The 17,706-nt window shown below is 48.1% G+C and overlaps 2 protein-coding genes across 5 annotated transcripts in view; one reads left to right on the forward strand and one right to left on the reverse strand.

Moving 5' to 3' along the window:
- Positions 1-11,208, forward strand: part of RILPL1 (Rab interacting lysosomal protein like 1) — a 46,276-nt gene extending 35,068 nt beyond the window's left edge. The window contains exons 6-9 of one of the 4 annotated variants that reach the window (XM_013982785.3): positions 500-592; positions 7,761-7,848; positions 8,122-8,145; positions 10,332-10,806. In XM_013982785.3, the coding sequence (XP_013838239.1) occupies positions 500-592; positions 7,761-7,848; positions 8,122-8,124 (184 nt within the window). In that variant the 3' untranslated portion in view covers positions 8,125-8,145; positions 10,332-10,806. Of the gene's footprint in view, positions 1-499; positions 593-7,760; positions 7,849-8,121; positions 8,146-10,331 lie in introns of all 4 variants that reach the window. The other 3 variants (XM_005670586.4, XM_013982783.3, XM_001925355.8) reach the window with 3 other exon arrangements.
- Positions 11,209-12,703: 1,495 nt separating this feature from the next.
- Positions 12,704-17,543, reverse strand: SNRNP35 (small nuclear ribonucleoprotein U11/U12 subunit 35). The gene is made up of 2 exons (XM_003359089.5): positions 17,402-17,543; positions 12,704-15,223 (listed from the first exon to the last, which is right to left on the reverse strand). Exon 2 carries the CDS (start codon positions 15,218-15,220, stop codon positions 14,480-14,482), a length of 741 nt encoding a protein of 246 aa, XP_003359137.1. The 5' UTR covers positions 15,221-15,223; positions 17,402-17,543; the 3' UTR covers positions 12,704-14,479.
- Positions 17,544-17,706: the final 163 nt, after the last annotated feature.

Raw genomic sequence — 17,706 nt, forward strand, 5'->3', positions numbered from 1 at the left:
TTCATGGAGGAGGTGGCATTTGAACTGGGCCTATCCCCCTAAAGGATAGCGTACTTTTTAGATATGAGAGATGTTGTGGGTGGCATATTCCAGGCAGAATAAACCACAAAGGTGTAGAAACAAGGAAGCTTTTGGCAAGAACAGGAAACAGGAAGTCATTCTATTTGGCTAGACTGTCCAAAGTAAACTTAAAATAGAGATGTGAGTACCTTCCTGAAATGTCTCACATATGACCATCCAGGCAAAAGGGCCTGCAAGGTACCTGTGTCTATTGCCTCCAGAACTGACCCTTCCTCTGAACTGGCCATGCCAGAGGCTAGACCCCACAGCAGAAAGCCTTATGAGGCAGAGGCCACTGTTGCTGTCCTCCTGGGTCCCTTTACTTCCACTCCCTTGAAAAAGTACAAGCTCTCCCAGACCATCACACAATACCCTGGAAATATCCCAGTTCTCATGGAATTTTTGACTCTTTTATTTCACACCTCCCAACTCCTTCCAGTGAAGAAATAGAAGAGGAGAATCGAATACCCCAACCTCCACCCGTCGCCCACCCGAGAATGTCCCCCCAGCCGGAGTCTGGAATCAAGCGACTGTAAGTGCTGCACTTCCAGCATCTGGGGCTGCTCGCTTGTGGCTGTCCTGGTGGTTCACACAGCCTCTCACTTCTCCTGGGCACCTGCTCCAGGGCCAGGCTTGTCACTAACCACCTCCTGCTGAGATGGGCCTAACCCTTGGGGCACTTGGGGCTGGCCCTTGACTTTGAGTTCATCTGTCCCTGGAAGGCTGAGTTCTTCCTGGGGGGTAGGGTCCCTGGGCCAAGAGGTTTGGTGAAGGCTGAGAGGGGAAAGGGCTGGGGCCTATGGCTGATGCTCAGGGCTCGCTTGAATGGATTGGAGGGGGCGGGCATGTCTTTGAGGACAGCAAATACTGTGTGGGGGTGGGGAAAAGTTCTTGCATCTTAAGGGCTTGAAACCTGAGCTCCGTCCGAGGTGTCCATAATGGGCACAGGTTCCCCCAATACGTGCTTTTCTGTGATGACTTCACCTATTCCTCTACCTCTCCCTTAAGTATTGGTGCAGGATACATGTCCTGTTTGCTGTGGCAGCGCACAGGAAAAGGGCCACCTAGTCCTTGCCCTCAACTAGACCTAAGGCTACTTCAGTGCTCCTTGCATCCAAAGATTCCTTTGACAAGTTCTTATGTGTCTCAGCGGGTTAAAGATCTGGGGTTATGGAGTTCCTGGTGTGGCTCAGCAGTAACGAACCTGACTAGCATCCGTGAGGACTCAGGTCCGATCCCTGGCCTCACTCAGTGGGTTAAGGATCCAGTGTTGCCAAGAGCTATGGGGTAGGTCGCAGGCGCTGCTCGGATCCAGCATTGCTGTGGCCGTGGCGTAGGCCGGAGGCTACAGCTCTCATTTGACCCCTACCCTGGGAACCTCCATATGCCATGGGTGTGGCCCTAAAAATACAAAAAAAAAGGGGGGGGGGATCTGGTGTTATCACTGAAGTGGCTTGGGTTGCTGCTGTGGCTCAGTTTCAGTCCCTGGCCCAGGAATTTCTACATGTTGTAGACGCAGGCAAGAGAAAAGGAAAAAAAAAAAAAAAAAAGATTCCTTTGAGATTCAGATGAGAGTTTGCAGACCCTTTCTCATTTTGATAAGGAGGGCGCAGGGGGGTGGGAATCAGACAATTTTGCAAACAGTTTCAGGTTCATTGACCCCTGCAGCCCTCTGACAAAGGGTTAACGCTCCAGTCTGGTTAGCTAATATCCACCAAGAACCTACTATGTGCCAGATACTGCAGATAATGGCATTGAGTCCCCACTGCAGCCCTGTAAGATGCGGGCATTGTCATTCCCATTTTACAGTTAAGGAAGCTGAAGCACTGAGGTCAATCACCCACCTAGGGTCATACAGCTACTAAGAGGCAGAGCCAGGGTTCGAACCTAAGCAGTCTGGCCCAGAGAACATGTTTTAAACTCTGCAGGAGGGCCTCCTACTCCCACGTGTCTTGTGGCCTCATCATCTTCCCAGAAAGGGTCTTCCTGGCTCTTGGCCTTCCAGCTTCGTATAGAAGAGGCCTCTATTCTCCCCCCCAAGCCCTGGTAGAAGCTTTGTGAAAGTGAATGGCATGGGTTGGAGTGTGTGGGGCAAGGAATTGGGATGTTACTCGAATGCCTCAACCTTTAAATTTTAGTTATGTTTGGAAACCCTTGGCTAGTTCTTATCCTGTGACTGGACTTAACCCTCAACATTGGGGGTTGGGAAGGGAATGCAGAATGTTTGCAGCCTTGCACCTGCCGGACCCTCTGCTCTTAGAAAGGGGTGACTTGTTCACCTGCTGGATTTGGGAGGGAGTATGGTCCCCACTTCCGGTCAGGGGTAAATATTTCCTGGGGGTGAAGCTTGGAACCTGAAAGGCTTCCTGTGGATCCCAGCACCATTTTGGCCACGTAGTAGTTCATAATTGTCTGCTGACACTTGAAACTCAACTCAAAGTAACTTAAGAAAAACTGGAGTTCCCGTAGTGGAGCAGCAGAAATAAATCCAACTAGGAACCATGAGGTTGCAGGTTCGATCCCTGGCCTTGCTCAGTGGGTTAAGGATCCAACGTTGCTGTGAGCTGTGGTGTAGGTCGCAGATGCAGCTCGGATCTGGTGTTGCTGTGGCTCTGGCATAGGCCGGCAGCTACAGCTCTGACTAGACCCCTAGCCTGGGAACCTCCATATGCCTTGGGTGTGGCCCTAAAAAGAAAAAAGACCAAAAAAAGAAAAGAAAGAAAAACTGTTGGCCAAGCAACTAAAAATTTTCAGGTCATCCTGGCTTCAGACTCAGCTGGCCCCAGGCCTTATCATCTGGACTCTTCCTCATTCTTGCTACCTCGAACTTGGTTTTCCTTCTCTGGGCTATATTCTTGGGTGTGCTGGCTCCTCAAGGTGGCACTGTGGAAGCCATCGGCTCAGGCTTTTGCTTTTTTGTCTGAAAGTCCAGTGGGAAGAGAGAATCCACCACAGAAGTTACAGAATCGAGTCATTGGCTCTGCCTGGGTCACATGACTACATCTAAGCCAATCACAGGGCAGTGCATCCATAGGCCTGGTCTGAGTCTCATTCTCATGCCTGAAGCTTAGAGTAGCTTAAACTCCATCTACTTCCCTTGGAGGGAAATTAGGGGAAGGGAAGACCCCAAGCAAGATCCGTTTGCTGGACTTCCTGTTATGGCTCTGTGGTAGGGAACCCAACTAGTATCCATGAGGATGCAGGTTCAATCCCTGGCTTCTCGCATTGGGTTAAGGATCCAGCCTCGCAGTAAACTGTAGTATAGGTCGCAGACGTGGCTCCGATCCCAAGTTGCTGTGGCTGTGACTGGCAGCTATAGCTTTGAGTCAACCCCTAGCCCGGGAACTTGCATATGCTGCCAGTGCAGCCCTTAAAAAAAAAAAAAAAAAGGAAAAAAGATTGATTTGCTGAGTAGACAAATGTAATGAGAGTCCACTAATGGCCTCATCCTGAGGGAGAGGGAGCCCTTTGATCTCAGTTCTATGACGCACTCTGTACTCTTGGCTAGAGCCTCCCATCCATTGCTTGGTAAGAAATGGAACAGAGTTCCCTGGTGCCTCAGTGGGTTAAGAATCTGGTGTTGTCACTGCTGTGGATAAGGTTGCTGCTGTGGTACAAATTCCATACCTGGCCCTGAACTTCCATATGCCACAGATGTGGCCAAAAAAAAAAAAAAAGAAAGAAAAAAGAAATGGGATTGACTTTGCTTAGATCCTGATCCATCCACCAGCCCTACTTGCATGTAAGAATGAGCAGAATCAGTTTACATGCTTTGAGTTAAAATCTGGGGATACTGAGAAAAAGTTCAGGAGGCCACACAGTCCCTCCCTAGGCTGAGGGAGGGCTGAGACCAAGAGACCATGAGACCACCATCTTCCTTCAGAAGTTCCTTCCCTTTAACAATCTGACCTTTCTAGTATCTCTGCTCCAAGTGTGCTGCATGTGCAGTGTCTCTGGCACTGTAATTCCAAGTCATGTATAATTCTAAGGCTTCCTTCTGAAGCAGGGTTGTTCTGACTTTCTAGTTTGCCATTCCAGCCCCCTTTCTCTAAAACAGGTAATTAAGAGTTGGCTTTTGCAAATCTCAAACTGCGTAAAATCTAGAGGAAAGTTATCAGAAGTAGCCAGCAATCTTTTTTTCTACAGTTCTTCTATCCACACCTGAATAGGCTGTGGTGTCCAGTCCTCTTTTCCATACTGTTCCACAAAGGACCCTGAGGCCCTGTTCTCAAAGCCCATCTCCCCTTTAGCTTGGCATCTGATTGCTCTGCAAGACTTGGGGCTCTCAGAAGCCACTAGAATCAGGCAGCCAGAGACAGACAGGCAGAGAGGTAGAGAGAAGTCAGCATCTCCCATCCACTGGGTGCCATTAGCTAGTCCCATGGGCACCCCAGCCTTCTAGGGCATAAGTGGAAGATCAAACTGGCACAAAAGACTTCTGACCAGCCCACACAGGACACTGGTCGCCTTTGTCCACCTCAGTCACTGACCAGGAGCTGCATCAGTGTGGCTGCAAGCTCAGAGCTTGGGGCAGAGACAGATCTTCCCTGGGGACTGGGACAGGGGGAATGGCAGTTCTTAAGATGGTCCCATGCCTGTCTCCTTCTCCATCCTGCATTCTCAGGGACCCCTCTGGGTCCGTCAGGTCCCTTCGTCCTTGCTTTTGCAGAGTATTAGTTACTCAACCTCTTTAGTGCAGCTCGCAGCTCTTCTCTAGCTCGGCTTCCCGCCCTTGACCATTTCTGCCCCCCTCCAGTAAGCAACCACCAGCTACCGTGGAGGTTCGAAGGGGCTTTATGGCTTGGAGCTCCTGAACTAGGGGGTCTGGTCTTCCACCCTGTCAGAGATTCCAAGCTGGAACAATTAGTCTCATTCCTCAGATGAGGAAACTGGGGCCCAAAGTCACCCATTGACTTCATTGAGATGACTCTGCCAGGAAGGAACAAAGTCACAATCGGAACCCATGCCTTTTGTCTGCCACCCGGCCCCCTGCCTGCCCCAGCTGTCTCTTTTGGCCTCCCTGCCCCCCTTTCACCCCATTTCCCAAGTCATCAGCTGTGGGCCAACTGCCCAGTTCCCTTATCTCCCAAATCATCACCAGCCAGTCCACATTTCTGGGCTGAACTGGTCAAGGGAAACAGAAACTCCAGCCGCCTGTCAAAACAACGTGCCCAGACGACGTTCCAAGAATAGCTTGTGATTGAGCAGCTGCTGGCTGCAGAGTCCGGGCTTACTGCCTGGGAAGGTCACGAGGGAGCGCCTGAGTGACTGCAGCCTCGTCCCTGGTGGACACCAGGCACCAGTGCCCCTTTTGTGTGGCCCCAAGCTCTCAAGCGCAGTGCAACAGGCCACTCAGCTGCTTGCTGCTGAGCAGGGGCGTGGGAAGCAGGGGGCCAGGGAGGCAGGAACTGGCAGTGGGTACAGAGGCATAGCCGGAGAAGCTGCGATCAGAACAGCTGGCCTCCCACACCGGAAAGTCTGGCCTTGGAGCAGGCGGCCACCCAAGTCTCCGACAGTAGCGACAACGATGCGTTCTGTCCCTGTCCTCCTACCCACCGCCCTCCTCACTGCAGCCCAGAAATAGCTTCTTCACTGCCGCCCATTACACTGCCTGAAATGCCACTGTTAGAACTTCATTTGGTTTGAGTCTTCCAGAAATAATTGTCAAGGGTGAGGGGTGGGGGTGGGGTGGGGAGTTGGAAACCAGCTACATCATATCCAGGACATAACTTCTGACCAAGATAAGCCAGTCTTTTTCCATGGAAGTGGCTGTCCCTCTAGAGGAGGTGGCTTTTGCAGCGAGGCACCGGAATAGAGAGGGAAGGGGGCTGTCCTTTCAGTGATCCCAGTGAGACACACAGAGAGCAGCTCAGCCAGAACCCTCCAGGGTTCCCAAGGCCCCAGTGCATTAGTCTGGCCCCTGACCAAGCCCCTAGTGAAGTCCATCACTTCCCAGCGGGCAAACATCTGTCCAGGCAGAATACCCACCCCACCTCTGGGGCCATCATCTAAACAATGACTGTGTCTCTGGAGGTTCCTTGTTATGCTGAGAGAATGGGTCCTGGTAAAGGTGAGTGCAGAACTTTGTGGCTTAGAGCCCCTGGAAAGCTAGTGATACCCGCTAGCCTGGCCTTTGGGGATTGGGCCCATTCGTTTACCAAATGGAATCCCCTCTTCTCATTATCATCATGGGAAGCCATCCAGATGGTTCTGCCAGAATGCCAACTCCCAGCTACTCTGTGAAGTTGCATCAAAGGTGATCCAGACACAGAATCCTCAAACCTCATTTGAGATCGTCGTACTATAGCTTTTCCCAAGAGTTCCCACTATGGCACCATGAGATCGGTGGTGTCTTGGGAGGGCTGGAACTCAGGTTTGATCCCTGGCCTGGCACAGTGGGTTAAGGATCCAGCATTGCTGCAGCTGTGGCTTAGGTCGAAACTGTGGCTCAGATATGATCCATGGTCCGGGAATTCCATATGCTGCAGGGCAGCCAAAAAAGAAAAAAAAATATATGTATAGATATTCATAGCTTTTCCCAGACAACTTCTTTTTAAAAGAAAATCAAAGCTGTTCAAAGCAAGCTTGGGAGGCTTGGTTGGAGTTTCTTCTTCATTTTCCATGTCCAGACAAGGAACCGATGAGTACTCACTGTCAGCTCCAACTTCTCCAAGCAGGTGATTATGTAGGCTCTGTCCTGCCCAGCCCATCTGGGCTGCCTCGCCCTCTCTCCTGGGTCTCCCTGGGCTGCTGGCAGCTCATGACACTTGGGGAGGAGGTACTGAAAGACACCCAAGGGTATCAACACTGACCCCCCCACAGCAGGTTTTGACCCTTTGCTTCCCACCCTTGAGGCCACCGATCCTCCGTAGGTGGTCATCACTTGCTGTATTTGTTTGCTGGGGCCAATGTACCACAAACTGAGTTAGCTTAAACAACAGAGAGGCATTGCCTCACAGTTCTAGAAGCTACAAGTCCAAGATCAAGGTGTTGGCAGGGCGGATTCCTTCTGAGGGCCACAAGAGAGAATCTGTTCCATGCTTCTCTCCTCACTTTTTTGTGGTTTACTGGCAACCTTTGGCCTTTTTTCACTTGTAGAAGCGTCACCCCCAACTTTGCCTCCACCTTCACCTGGCCCTCCTCCTGTATGCATGTCTGTGTCCAAATTGCCCCCTTTTATAAGGACATCAGTTTATGGAGTTCCCAATGTGGCTCAGTGAGTTAAGAACCAGACATAGTGTCCGTGAGGATGCAGGTTCGATTCTTGGCCTCATTCAGTGAGTTAAGGATCCAGCGTTGCCACAAGCAGTCGTGTAGGTCACAAATGTGGCTCAGATCGGGTGCCTGTGACTGTGGCTGGCAGCTGTGGCCCCCTAGCCCGGGAACTCCATTATGCCACAGGTGCAGACGTAAAAAAGAAAAAAAATAGATAAATATAAGGACACCAGTTGTATTGGATTTGGGCCACCATACTCCAGTATGCTCTCACCAAAACTAGTTACATGTCCAAGGATTCTATTTCTAAGTGAAGTCACATTCTGAGTTACTGGAGTTAAGATCGAAATGTGAATTGGGGGGAGGGGCAAGGTCCCATTTATAACATAGACCAAAAGCGAACCCTTCTGCTGATCTGTCTGTAGAGTGTTTCTTTTTCATGCCTCCCCTGTTTTGATCTTCTCTGTCTGTACTTTCCTAACCAGGATCTTTACAGCCATAATGCCCATGGTAGCAGCCGGACTAATAATAGATGACCCTACACTGCAGCCTGTTCGACGACTTGTGTCCCTCGTAGGCACTGTGTTTTTCTGGTTTCTTTTTGAGCTGTGCCTTTGGAATGTCTGCTGCGGCTGCTGCTGAGGCTGACCTGTCACCTCCAGCCACTTTAGCTGCATGGCCATCACCTGTGTGTTCCCAGCGGAAGTGGGTGTTGAGTGTGATTTCAGACATGCCGCTCAGAACGCTCAATCTGCACGAGTGAAGCCTCGAATTCTCGGCTCTGTCACCGATAATTCTTTTTGTCTTTTCTGTTTCCGTTCTAAAACCACCTTGTTCATGATCCAGTAAAGAAGGTCCTTTAAGTGACGGGTCAGTAATCAACGCCCACCACGACCCACACCCTTGAGTGACACTAACGCTGTGTTTTCAATCTCCATGCCCTGGCTTTCTAAACCGCTTTGTTTGGGCAAGCCATCATCAGTGAGCCATTTGATCTTGGATTTTTTTTTTTTTTTTAAGGAAAAGCAGAGGAGGGGACCTTTGTCTTGATTCTTTCTGTGTCCCCTTGGGCAGGAAGTGGCAAGTGGCTTTTCTGCTTGAGCCAGGTAGACGGGAACCATCACAGTAATGGATGCTGCTGTACTGGGGAACAGCTAATTGCTTTGATTACACTTTTGATTACACTCCAAAAATTGTTCGCAGATTAACCCAAAATGAAAGTTGTGCCTTCATGTGCCAGTACACATATTGGTTGTAGAAAAAAGAAACTTTAGATGGCAGGGAGGATTTTTCCAGACAAACTTGGCTTGCCCTAAGTTTACACTTTATTCCTGGTTAGAACTGTTTGTAGGATCCAGTAACCACAGAATAGGAAGATCATTTTCACCTGATGTGATTAAAACTGAATTCTACAGGCCACAGCACTAAAAACAAAAACTCAAAGAGACAGAAGGAACCAAAAATAGTTGCTCTGAAGCTTTGATTTCTCAGTGGTTCATTCCCATTCCTGTCCCTGGAAAACAAAAGAGCTACTAAATCTCTTACCAAGTTCAGAAGCCAGAATTCAAGTGTAGTGTTTAGAATAGAAGGAACCTCAGGAGTTCCCGTTGTGGCTCAGCCAGTGAATGACGAACCCAACTGCTGTCCATGAGGATGAGGGTTCGATCCCTGGCCTTGCTCAGTGGGTTAAGGATCTGGCATTGCTCTGAGCTGTGGTGTAGGTCAGCAGCTGCAGCTCTGATTCTACCCCTAGCCTGGGAACCGCCATATGCCACAAGTGTGGCCCTGGGAGGAAAAAAAAGTGGGGGGGATAGAAAGAACCTTTAATTAGAGGCTGGGAGTAGGGAAGAACCATTGGCAACTTAGAAAGGACTTTGGGGAAATACTCAAAATGGGCCAGCCCAGGTTGACTGGCCAGGGTCCTAGTCTCTGTTTAGGTGAAGTTTAAGCCAACCTTGTTTTAAATGGACCACTTTATAAGCTTTTTGCCTGAGATTTCTACCTTTATCTTTTAGGCATCAGATGGTTCATCCTGGCTGATCGATGATCAGTAGTCATGGCTGTTTTTAAAAGACTGCTTGGTCTCTCTTACTTGTTGCTGTGTAGCTATTCTGGTAACCTCAGGCTTTCATCATTAAATCAATTTTGTCACTTGTCCAAATTGAGGTTTCCCACATTTCATTCACATACTATATTCACAATGTTTATTTAGAGGACCATGTGTACTATTATTTAATATTAATTCTAATTGCCTCATTGTTCTCGGAGTTCCCATCGTGGCTCAGTGGTTAACGAATCCGACTAGGAACAATGAGGTTGAGGGTTCAATCCCTGCCCTTGCTCAGTGGGTTAAGGATCCGGTGCTGTGAGCTGTGGTGTAGGTTGCAGACGCGGCTCGGATCTGGCGTTGCTGTGGCTCTGGTGTAGGCCAGCGGCTACAGCTCCAATTCGACCCCTAGCCTGGGAACCTCCATGTGCCTCCGGTGCGGCCCTAAAAAAGGCAGAAAGATAAGATCAAAAAAAAAAAATTGTTTCATTGTTCTTAACTAACTACTTTCACCTCATCTTGAGCCCTATGAAATTTGGGCTTTGACATAGTACTTACCTGGTTTCCTGATTCACGTTAAGTAAATACAGTTACTTATATTCAAAGCACTTGTCTTTATGTTAAAATCATCTTACATTCCTTATGGCTTTCCAGTATTGCTTTCTCTGCATCATTAAGATAAACAAAGCCATTACATAGGTTTCCAGTAGCTTTTTTATTTCCACTAGTAAAAGAAGAAATCCTCAGTAGAGCCTACGGCGGGAGGTGCCTTGCACATCACATAAGTGCACGCCCTGTTCACACTGTCACCTCTGAGGTACCATGACAATGACACGCAGAATCCCCTGCTGCTTTCTGGAATAACTTCAACCCGCATCCCCAACTTTTACTTTCCCACCTTGAGTTGATTTGCTCCCTTCATGTATGCTGCTCTACGTCCCTGGCATTGCAGAAAACTGAAGTGCACAGCCAAGGGCAGGCCCTCATTTCTTTCTTTCTCTTCCCAAAGGTTTAGCTTCTTCTCCCGAGATAAGAAGCGTCTGGCCAACACACAAAGAAACGTGCACATCCACGAGTCCTTCGGCCAGTGGGCCAACTCCCACCGTGACGACGGTTACACGGAGCAAGGACAGGAGGCCCTACAGCACCTGTGACTGTGACCCACCTCTGTCCTCACACCTGAACCGCCCACCGGCAGCGCCTGCCATGGAACCTGGCCACCCCAGGTCTCACTGCCTTGTGACTTCTAGGTTCCCATGCCCCTCAAAACTGATCCCTCAAACAAACTGTCTGCTTTGAGGAAGCACGTTGGAAAACTGATGCCAAACTTTAAAAGAGACGTTTATTTATGCCCAGGGCTATCACCATTTCTAATAGATGACTCTGATCCCTTAGGATACATATTTAATTATACCACGAGAGGCCGAGTTTTGCATTAACTTCAGTAACACAAGCTTCACCAGATACATCACTCGCCGCTAAAATTGCTGTTTGACGTGCTTTGTATGAAATTCTCTACGTAGAGGTTTTATGATCATGTTTGTCTTACTTAAGTGGGAGGCAGGGGAGTGGTAGGTTTTCATTAGTGACGTTCATGAAATTGTCATGGTGGTAACGTAATATTTAGGATGAATAGAGGCGATAGGCAGGGCCTCTGACGTCACAGGACGAGCTGGCCCAGCTCAGACACAGAGCAACAAAAAATAGGGATGACAGCCCTCCCACCCTGAAACTGGAGACGAGTTTGCAAGAGCCTGTGGTTCTCTCTTGCACCTTGTTATTGATAATGCCTAGAGCATGTAGCAATGTTCAAGGCCAGTGCCTTGGAATCTGCTGTGAGTTTGCAGTACTAACCAAACAAAGTTGCTATGGATGAGACATGGCAATGTTTTCTTGTGTGGATTTTTTCTTGGCATCTTGCTTCCTTTCAGCTTTCACTGTGTCATTTAGTCCCCAGCAAAGAGGACACATGTCCCAAAGCAGATCAGGAATGGGGTGCAGAGCCCCAGGGTGGGATAGACTTGCCAAGGGCAGTGGGTGAGAGGATGGCTTGGGGACCTCATGTCTGACTGACTTACAGGGCTGCAGTGGCAGACAGGGAGCCAGACGCCTGCAACTGGCAGCTTGGGGGGTTGCCCAAATGCTTTTTCTCCACCCATGGGGCACCCAAGGCAAGGCTGGGTACTTCTGGATTGAGGGAGGCCCCATTTCCTAACAGCACTCAAGTACATCTCACTGGGCTGCTTTCTACATATCCTACGATGGTTTACTAAGAAACCATCAGGTCGGTTTACAGAATCTATGGACTCTGTTTCCAGATCACTGAGAAAAATGATCAGACAGGATAATGTTGTTTTAGAGCAGTCTTTTTCCAACCTGACTGCCCAATGTGATTATCTATGGAGTTTATTCTCAGTATAATAGTACTGGAGTTCCTGCTGTGGCACAGTGGGTTAAGGATCTGGTATTGTAACTGTGGCTCAGATTCAATCTCTGGCCTGGGAAACTCCATATGCTGTGTGTGGAGGGGGACAGTGGGTCACAACCAGAGGTGATTTTGGACTGCAGGGACTTTTGGCACTCTCTGGAGACCTTTTTTTTTTTTTTTTTTTTTTTTTTTTTTTTTTTTTAACTGAGCCCAAGGCATATGGAAGTTCCTGGGTCAGGGATCAAATTTATTCATGTTTGTCCAGGCCCCTCTGGTGGACAGGTAGCTTCCTTCCATTCTTTCTAAAACAGCACTCACACTTTCACACATGTCCATCGGTCTGCAGAATACATTAGAAGTAAAATTGTAGGGTTAGTGGGTGTCCGCCTTTGCCATGCTGGTGGCTACCACTAACTACAGTCCCTGCCAAGGAGGTTTTTTTTTTTTGTTTTTTTTGTTTGTTTGTTTTTTGTAATTTTTAGTTACTAGGACTGATATAAGACTAAGTCCAAATGTCCAGGGGTGGGTCTGAGTGTGCACATTTTTTTCATCCATGTTCTGGTACTCAGGGTTGACAACTGCCAGCTCAGACTATGTAAAAGCTGCCACTGGATATACTTCTTCTGAATCTAACACACAACACACCTTCCCTGATGTGGAACACTCCTGTTAGCTAACGTACCTAACTCTAGCCCACAATGCACTGTTTTCTTTCTTTTTGCTTTTTAGGGCGGTACCCACGGCATATGGTAGTTCCCAGGCTAGGGGTCGGAATCAGAACTGCAGCTGCCAACCTACAGCTGTAGCTGCTGATCCTAGCCGTGTCTGTGACCCACACAACAGCTGGAGGCAACGACAGATCCTTAACCCACTGAGCGAGGCCAAGGATCGAACCCACCTCATGGATACCAGTTGGGCTCGTTTCTGCTGAGCCACAAAAGGAACTTCCTCTCTTTCTTTCTTTCTTTTTCCTTTTTATTTTTTTTTTCTTACAACACACTTTGTAAATGAAATGGGGGTGAAATCAGAAGGGTGTTCCTGCAAGGCTGTTTTCTGACACTTAGGAGATAGTAAAATTCTGCACTGGAAATGTACAAAGGAAAGAGTATATTTTTCTAAATGGTTCTAACAGTTGAGAGCAATTTTAAGATACCATAGGTTCCCTATAGAACAATGAGATTCATATTCCTAGTAATGAATGTGAGTCTTGATGCTAAAATCAGACATTTTGCATGAGACATCTTAAATTTTAAGAACCTGAATTTTCAAATTCAAAGATACAGTCATGGATAAAACAAAAATGTTAAATGCAACTTTCTTGAAAATCACGTGAACAGTATGGTACTTATTCGAAGCCCTCAGAAATTAAGGTCTGTAGATCCAGCTCTCAAAAAGACAAAGCCTGGATGATCAAGAGGGAAAAAGCAAATCAATCCATCAGAACTAGACATGAACCTCTCATTGACTTCCCTTGCATTTCACTCACTTCTTTTGAGCTTTCTCCTTCAGAGGGCTGAAAGATTGCCACAGACCATTCCTGCAACTCTGGGGTCTTTTATCTTACACGCCAGCCACTGTACCAAAAAAGGAAAGGAAAAAGTAGCATTTGGCTTGAGAATGGAGTTCTATTTGTTCAAGAGAAGCTGGTTGCCAATCCAGATCACTGTGAAGACTGGCTTGTAGTACCAAGTCCCTGGACATTCTCCTTGGATTCATTTCTCTATCCCATTTTTATTTCAATTCAGCAAACCCTTGCATTGTGGGAGTTCTCATTGTGGCTCAGTGGGTTAAGGATCCAACTGCAGCAGCAGGGTCACTGTGAAGGTGTGAGTTCCAATTCCCAGCCCAGTACAGTGGGTTAAAAAACACGGTGTTGCTACAGCTCAGACTCAATCCCCAGCCTGGCAATTTCCATATGGCCAGGGTGAGGGCATAAAAATTAAAAAAACAACAACAACAACAAAAAAACAAAAACCAACCTTGCACTATGGACATAAAGATAGAAAAGATACAACTTAAGTTCTGACGAAACTGGGGTTCCCAGGAGTCACATCAATGCAAATGATTTTTGGTCATCACCTCTTTTTGTCAATCCTTCCGAGTGGACACTCCAATAGATGGGGAATTCTCTGCTACCAAATTAAATGACGGTGGTAGCTCCTTACACAGGTCCTTCCATACAGGTGCCAGTGCCTACAAAACTGTTTCTCAAGCTTATCAAATAACATGTCCTTAAAACTGTAAGATAGGAGTTCCCATCGTGGCACAGTGGTTAACGAATCCGACTAGGAACCATGAAATTTCGGGTTCGATTCCTGGCCTCACTCAGTGGGTTAAGGATCTGGCGTTGCCGTGAGCTGTGGTGTAGGTCAAAGACGCGGCTCGGATCCCGAGTTGCTTTGGCTCTGGTGTAGGCCAGTGGCTACAGCTCTAATTAGACCCCTAGGCTGGGAATCTCCATTTGCTGTGGGAAGCGGCCCTCGAAAAGGCAAAAATGACAAAAACAAAAACCAAAAAAACTCTAAGATGAAGAGAAAATGAAGAGTATCAACATGTTCAGGTAGAACCTGGGTTCCAAAGTCATCAAAAGGAAACCTCAACCTGATTATCATCAGTACATTTTATTCCACCCCTGGACTTAGAATCCATATACAAGTGAGGCAGTTCTCCCTGAACTTGTACTGATGCTGCACCTTCCTCTGGCAAGGGGAGTGGGAGATGGGGGGGGTCTACTTACTTCTGTCCCTTTTCTCCCTCCCCTTGACCCTGTCATCTCTGAAGTCCCTCTCTCTCTCCCAGTCACCTTCAGGCCACACCCTTGCTGGTTCTCTCTCCTGCCACCTCTTGTCCCGGCCCCTGTCATGGCCCCGATCCCTCATCCTGGAGTCCCAGTGTCTTTCCCGGGATCGAGATCGCTCCCTCCGCTCCCTCTTTCCCTCTCGAAACTGGTCATTTTTAACTACTGGCAAGTTAATGGGCTGTCGAAAAGGCCGATCCCGCCCCCCAAACCTCAACTGCCCAGATTCCTTTTTCCCCCCCAGGCCCCCTCCCAATCGCCGAGGGATCCACCCTTTGAGGGTTCTCTCCAGTTCATAGTCCACAAATATCTCGTGCTGGTCGATGACCAGGCCATCAGCATCCCGGTAGGCTTTGAGCAGAGAACGCTCCTCTTTGTATTCGATAAAGGCGTAGCCCTTTGAGAAGCCCGTGACCAAGTCCCTCACCAGCCGAAGCCGCCGGATATCCCCATAGCGTGAAAACACTTCCTTTAACTTTTCCTCTTTGGTCTGCAGGTTGAGTCTGGCCACAAACAGAGTGAGAAGGGGGTCTCCTGTGACGCCTTTGTTGGGGGTGTATCGTGCCAACATCGCCCTCCAGATTGCACGATCGTGTGGGTCTTCGTCAGTGCCATCGATGCTGCCAGCTTTAAGTGGGTCGTACTCCTTGGCGATGGGCACCCAATCGTTCATGTTCTAGGGAGGAGCACAGTAAGCGTTTATGCAGCACCTACTACAAGCTATGCAGTTAATCCTTCCAACAACTCCATGAAGCAGATACTGTTATTCACCTCTTCTTCCAAAAGAGAAGGAGGTGGATTCTCAGAGGCTGAAGCCTCCTGGTTAGAAAGCAGGGGAGACAGTATCAAATCTGGGCGGAGGGCTCAAGGATGCCCTCACCCACTCTCTCGCCCTCCTCCTTGGAAGAAGCAGAAGGCAAAGGCCTGAGCTCAACACAGACGTATACCATCATGGTAGGATGCATACCAACTACGTTATGATGCTACAACATGGGTCAAAATCCAGGCTTGCCTTTCAGAGACTTAAAATGGTCATAGGGGAGTTACTATTGTGGCTCATTGGGTTAAGAACATGACTAGTATCCATGAGGATGCTGATTCGATTCCTGGCCTTGCTCAGTGGGTTAAGGATCTGGCACTGCCATGAGCTGTGGCACAGGTCATAGACGTGGCTCAAATCTGGCATGACTGTGGCTGTGGCCGTGGCCAGCAGCTGTAACTCTGATTTCACCCCTAGCTCGGGAACTTCCATATGCCGTGGGTGCGGCCCTAAAAAGCAAAAGGAAAACAAACACAAAAGGACCACTTCATTCAAAACTGAGAGGCAGGACATTATATCATCTCCCACCAAACTGTAAATGGAGGACGTATATGTGTGTCATCATTAGCGAGCAACTTTGGAAAAGACACTTCTCTGGTAACTTGTAAAAGGATGACGAACAGCTAGAACAAGGGAAGGAGCTTCAGATGGTTTTGGTCTGGCTTGGGCTCTGCCTCCAACTCACTTAAGGTTCTAATCTTACTTCCTACCTCCATCATAAGGTTGCAAGATAAAAACAAAAACCAAAGACCATAACAATTATAGTTAACTTGTCTTGAACACTTAGGAGGTGCCAGGCATTGTGCTAAGCACTTATCTCCCTTCACTTCTCAACAATACCAGGACACGTGTACTTCTGTTATTGCTATTTCAGATGTGGAAGGTGAGCTGCAAAAACGGCTGTCTTTTGTCCCAAAACACAGAAGTAGCCCAGCCAGGTAATGAGAACCAAGGGCTTTCTTGACTCCAGAAATTAAGTTCTTAACTATTTTCTTAGATGGCTGTCATAAAATATAAAGCTTTGGAGAGAGGGACAGGAAAAAGCTGACCAGGTCTGGGTTTTGAGGCTGAAAACCCCCACACTCTCCACCCCTGCAACCAAATGGGAGAGAAACCCCTTCCCCCATTCCACAAGCTCACAACGATCCACCAAAAATTTTTTGACATAATTGTACAAGGTCAGAAGTCCTGTTCAAAGCTTTAAGAGCTCTTCAAATTAAAATATGGAGAGAATTATAAAGGGATAAAATGAATTTTGTTTCCTTCCCGATCTGTATGCTCCTATCAATACTAAATACCAAGAAAACAGCGGGCTTCACGGCTTCTCATTCTTTCTTGCTGTATTTTCTCCGTTGCAACATTATATTGAGATTTCCTTCAACAATCTCTTTGAAATTTTATATTCTCGTCATTATTTCATTAACGAGGATGGGATGTGAAAGATGAATGGGGGGGGGGTGGAGATGGGTGCGTCAATGAACCATTAAAGACCGAAGGGCGGAAAGTGAAAAAGCGCAGGAATTAGAGTCAGAACACCCAGGTTTAAGACCTAGTGCAATCTTGGGCAAAATTTAAATCATCTGTAAAATGTTGCTAAGCGCCTCTTCACTGCATAACAGAAGGCCTACGAAAGTGTTTTATAATTATAAAGCATTATGTAAATAAAAGCTATTATTAAACAAGTAAACAGACAAGACACACCTCTCCAGGCTGATTATACATAGTAAAACACTCCCGCGCTTCCCAGGTGGGAAACTGAAGGCTGGCCCACAGGGCCCTCCGAGCACGCGCAGTGAGGCTATGGAAGCCAAGGCGGAAGTCTCTGTGATAGTCTATACTCCCAGTCCCCTCGCAGCACCTCGGTCTCTCGGCCGCCGGCCTTTCAGACTACCTCTCCCAGCCCCTCACCTTGTAGGTAGGCGCAAGACTGAAGGAACCATCCTGCCAACCAAGTTATAGCCCCCGCTCCCCGCAGCATAAACCCAAAAGGTCTCCCCATTTGCCCGGCTTCAACATGGCGGCCCACACACTAACCGACACACTGTCCAGGCGGAATTCCCTGGTCCTCCTCGCCTGGGTGGGCCCCGCTCCCACTAAACCGCTCTGGTTCACTTCAGAAGACTCGGGATTCCTTTCCCATGGAGACTGATGCCGAGCGTGGAGCGACGGTAGGTTCTTCCGGCCCGCCTGACCGGAACTTTACATCGGGAGCTACAGATTCGTCACGGGCCCTGATTTGGTTTTTGCTTTCATTTAAAAAATCTAATCGCATGCATTGAGCATCGAAGGCTCCATTGAGTATCGTCTCCAAAAAGAATGAACTTTTCGCTTTTCTAAAA

The sequence above is a fragment of the Sus scrofa genome, chromosome 14 (assembly GCF_054392235.1).
Source record: "Sus scrofa isolate SSC_HxYL_T2T_F1_AM1 chromosome 14, Sscrofa_HxYL_maternal_Yorkshire_Landrace_v2.0, whole genome shotgun sequence".
Classification (NCBI taxonomy): Eukaryota; Metazoa; Chordata; class Mammalia; order Artiodactyla; family Suidae; genus Sus; species Sus scrofa.

What these genes read in the sequence shown, in the direction of transcription:
- SNRNP35 (XM_003359089.5), bottom strand. Translation starts at nt 15,220, where the DNA reads ATGAACGATTGGGTGCCCATCGCCAAGGAGTACGACCCACTTAAAGCT.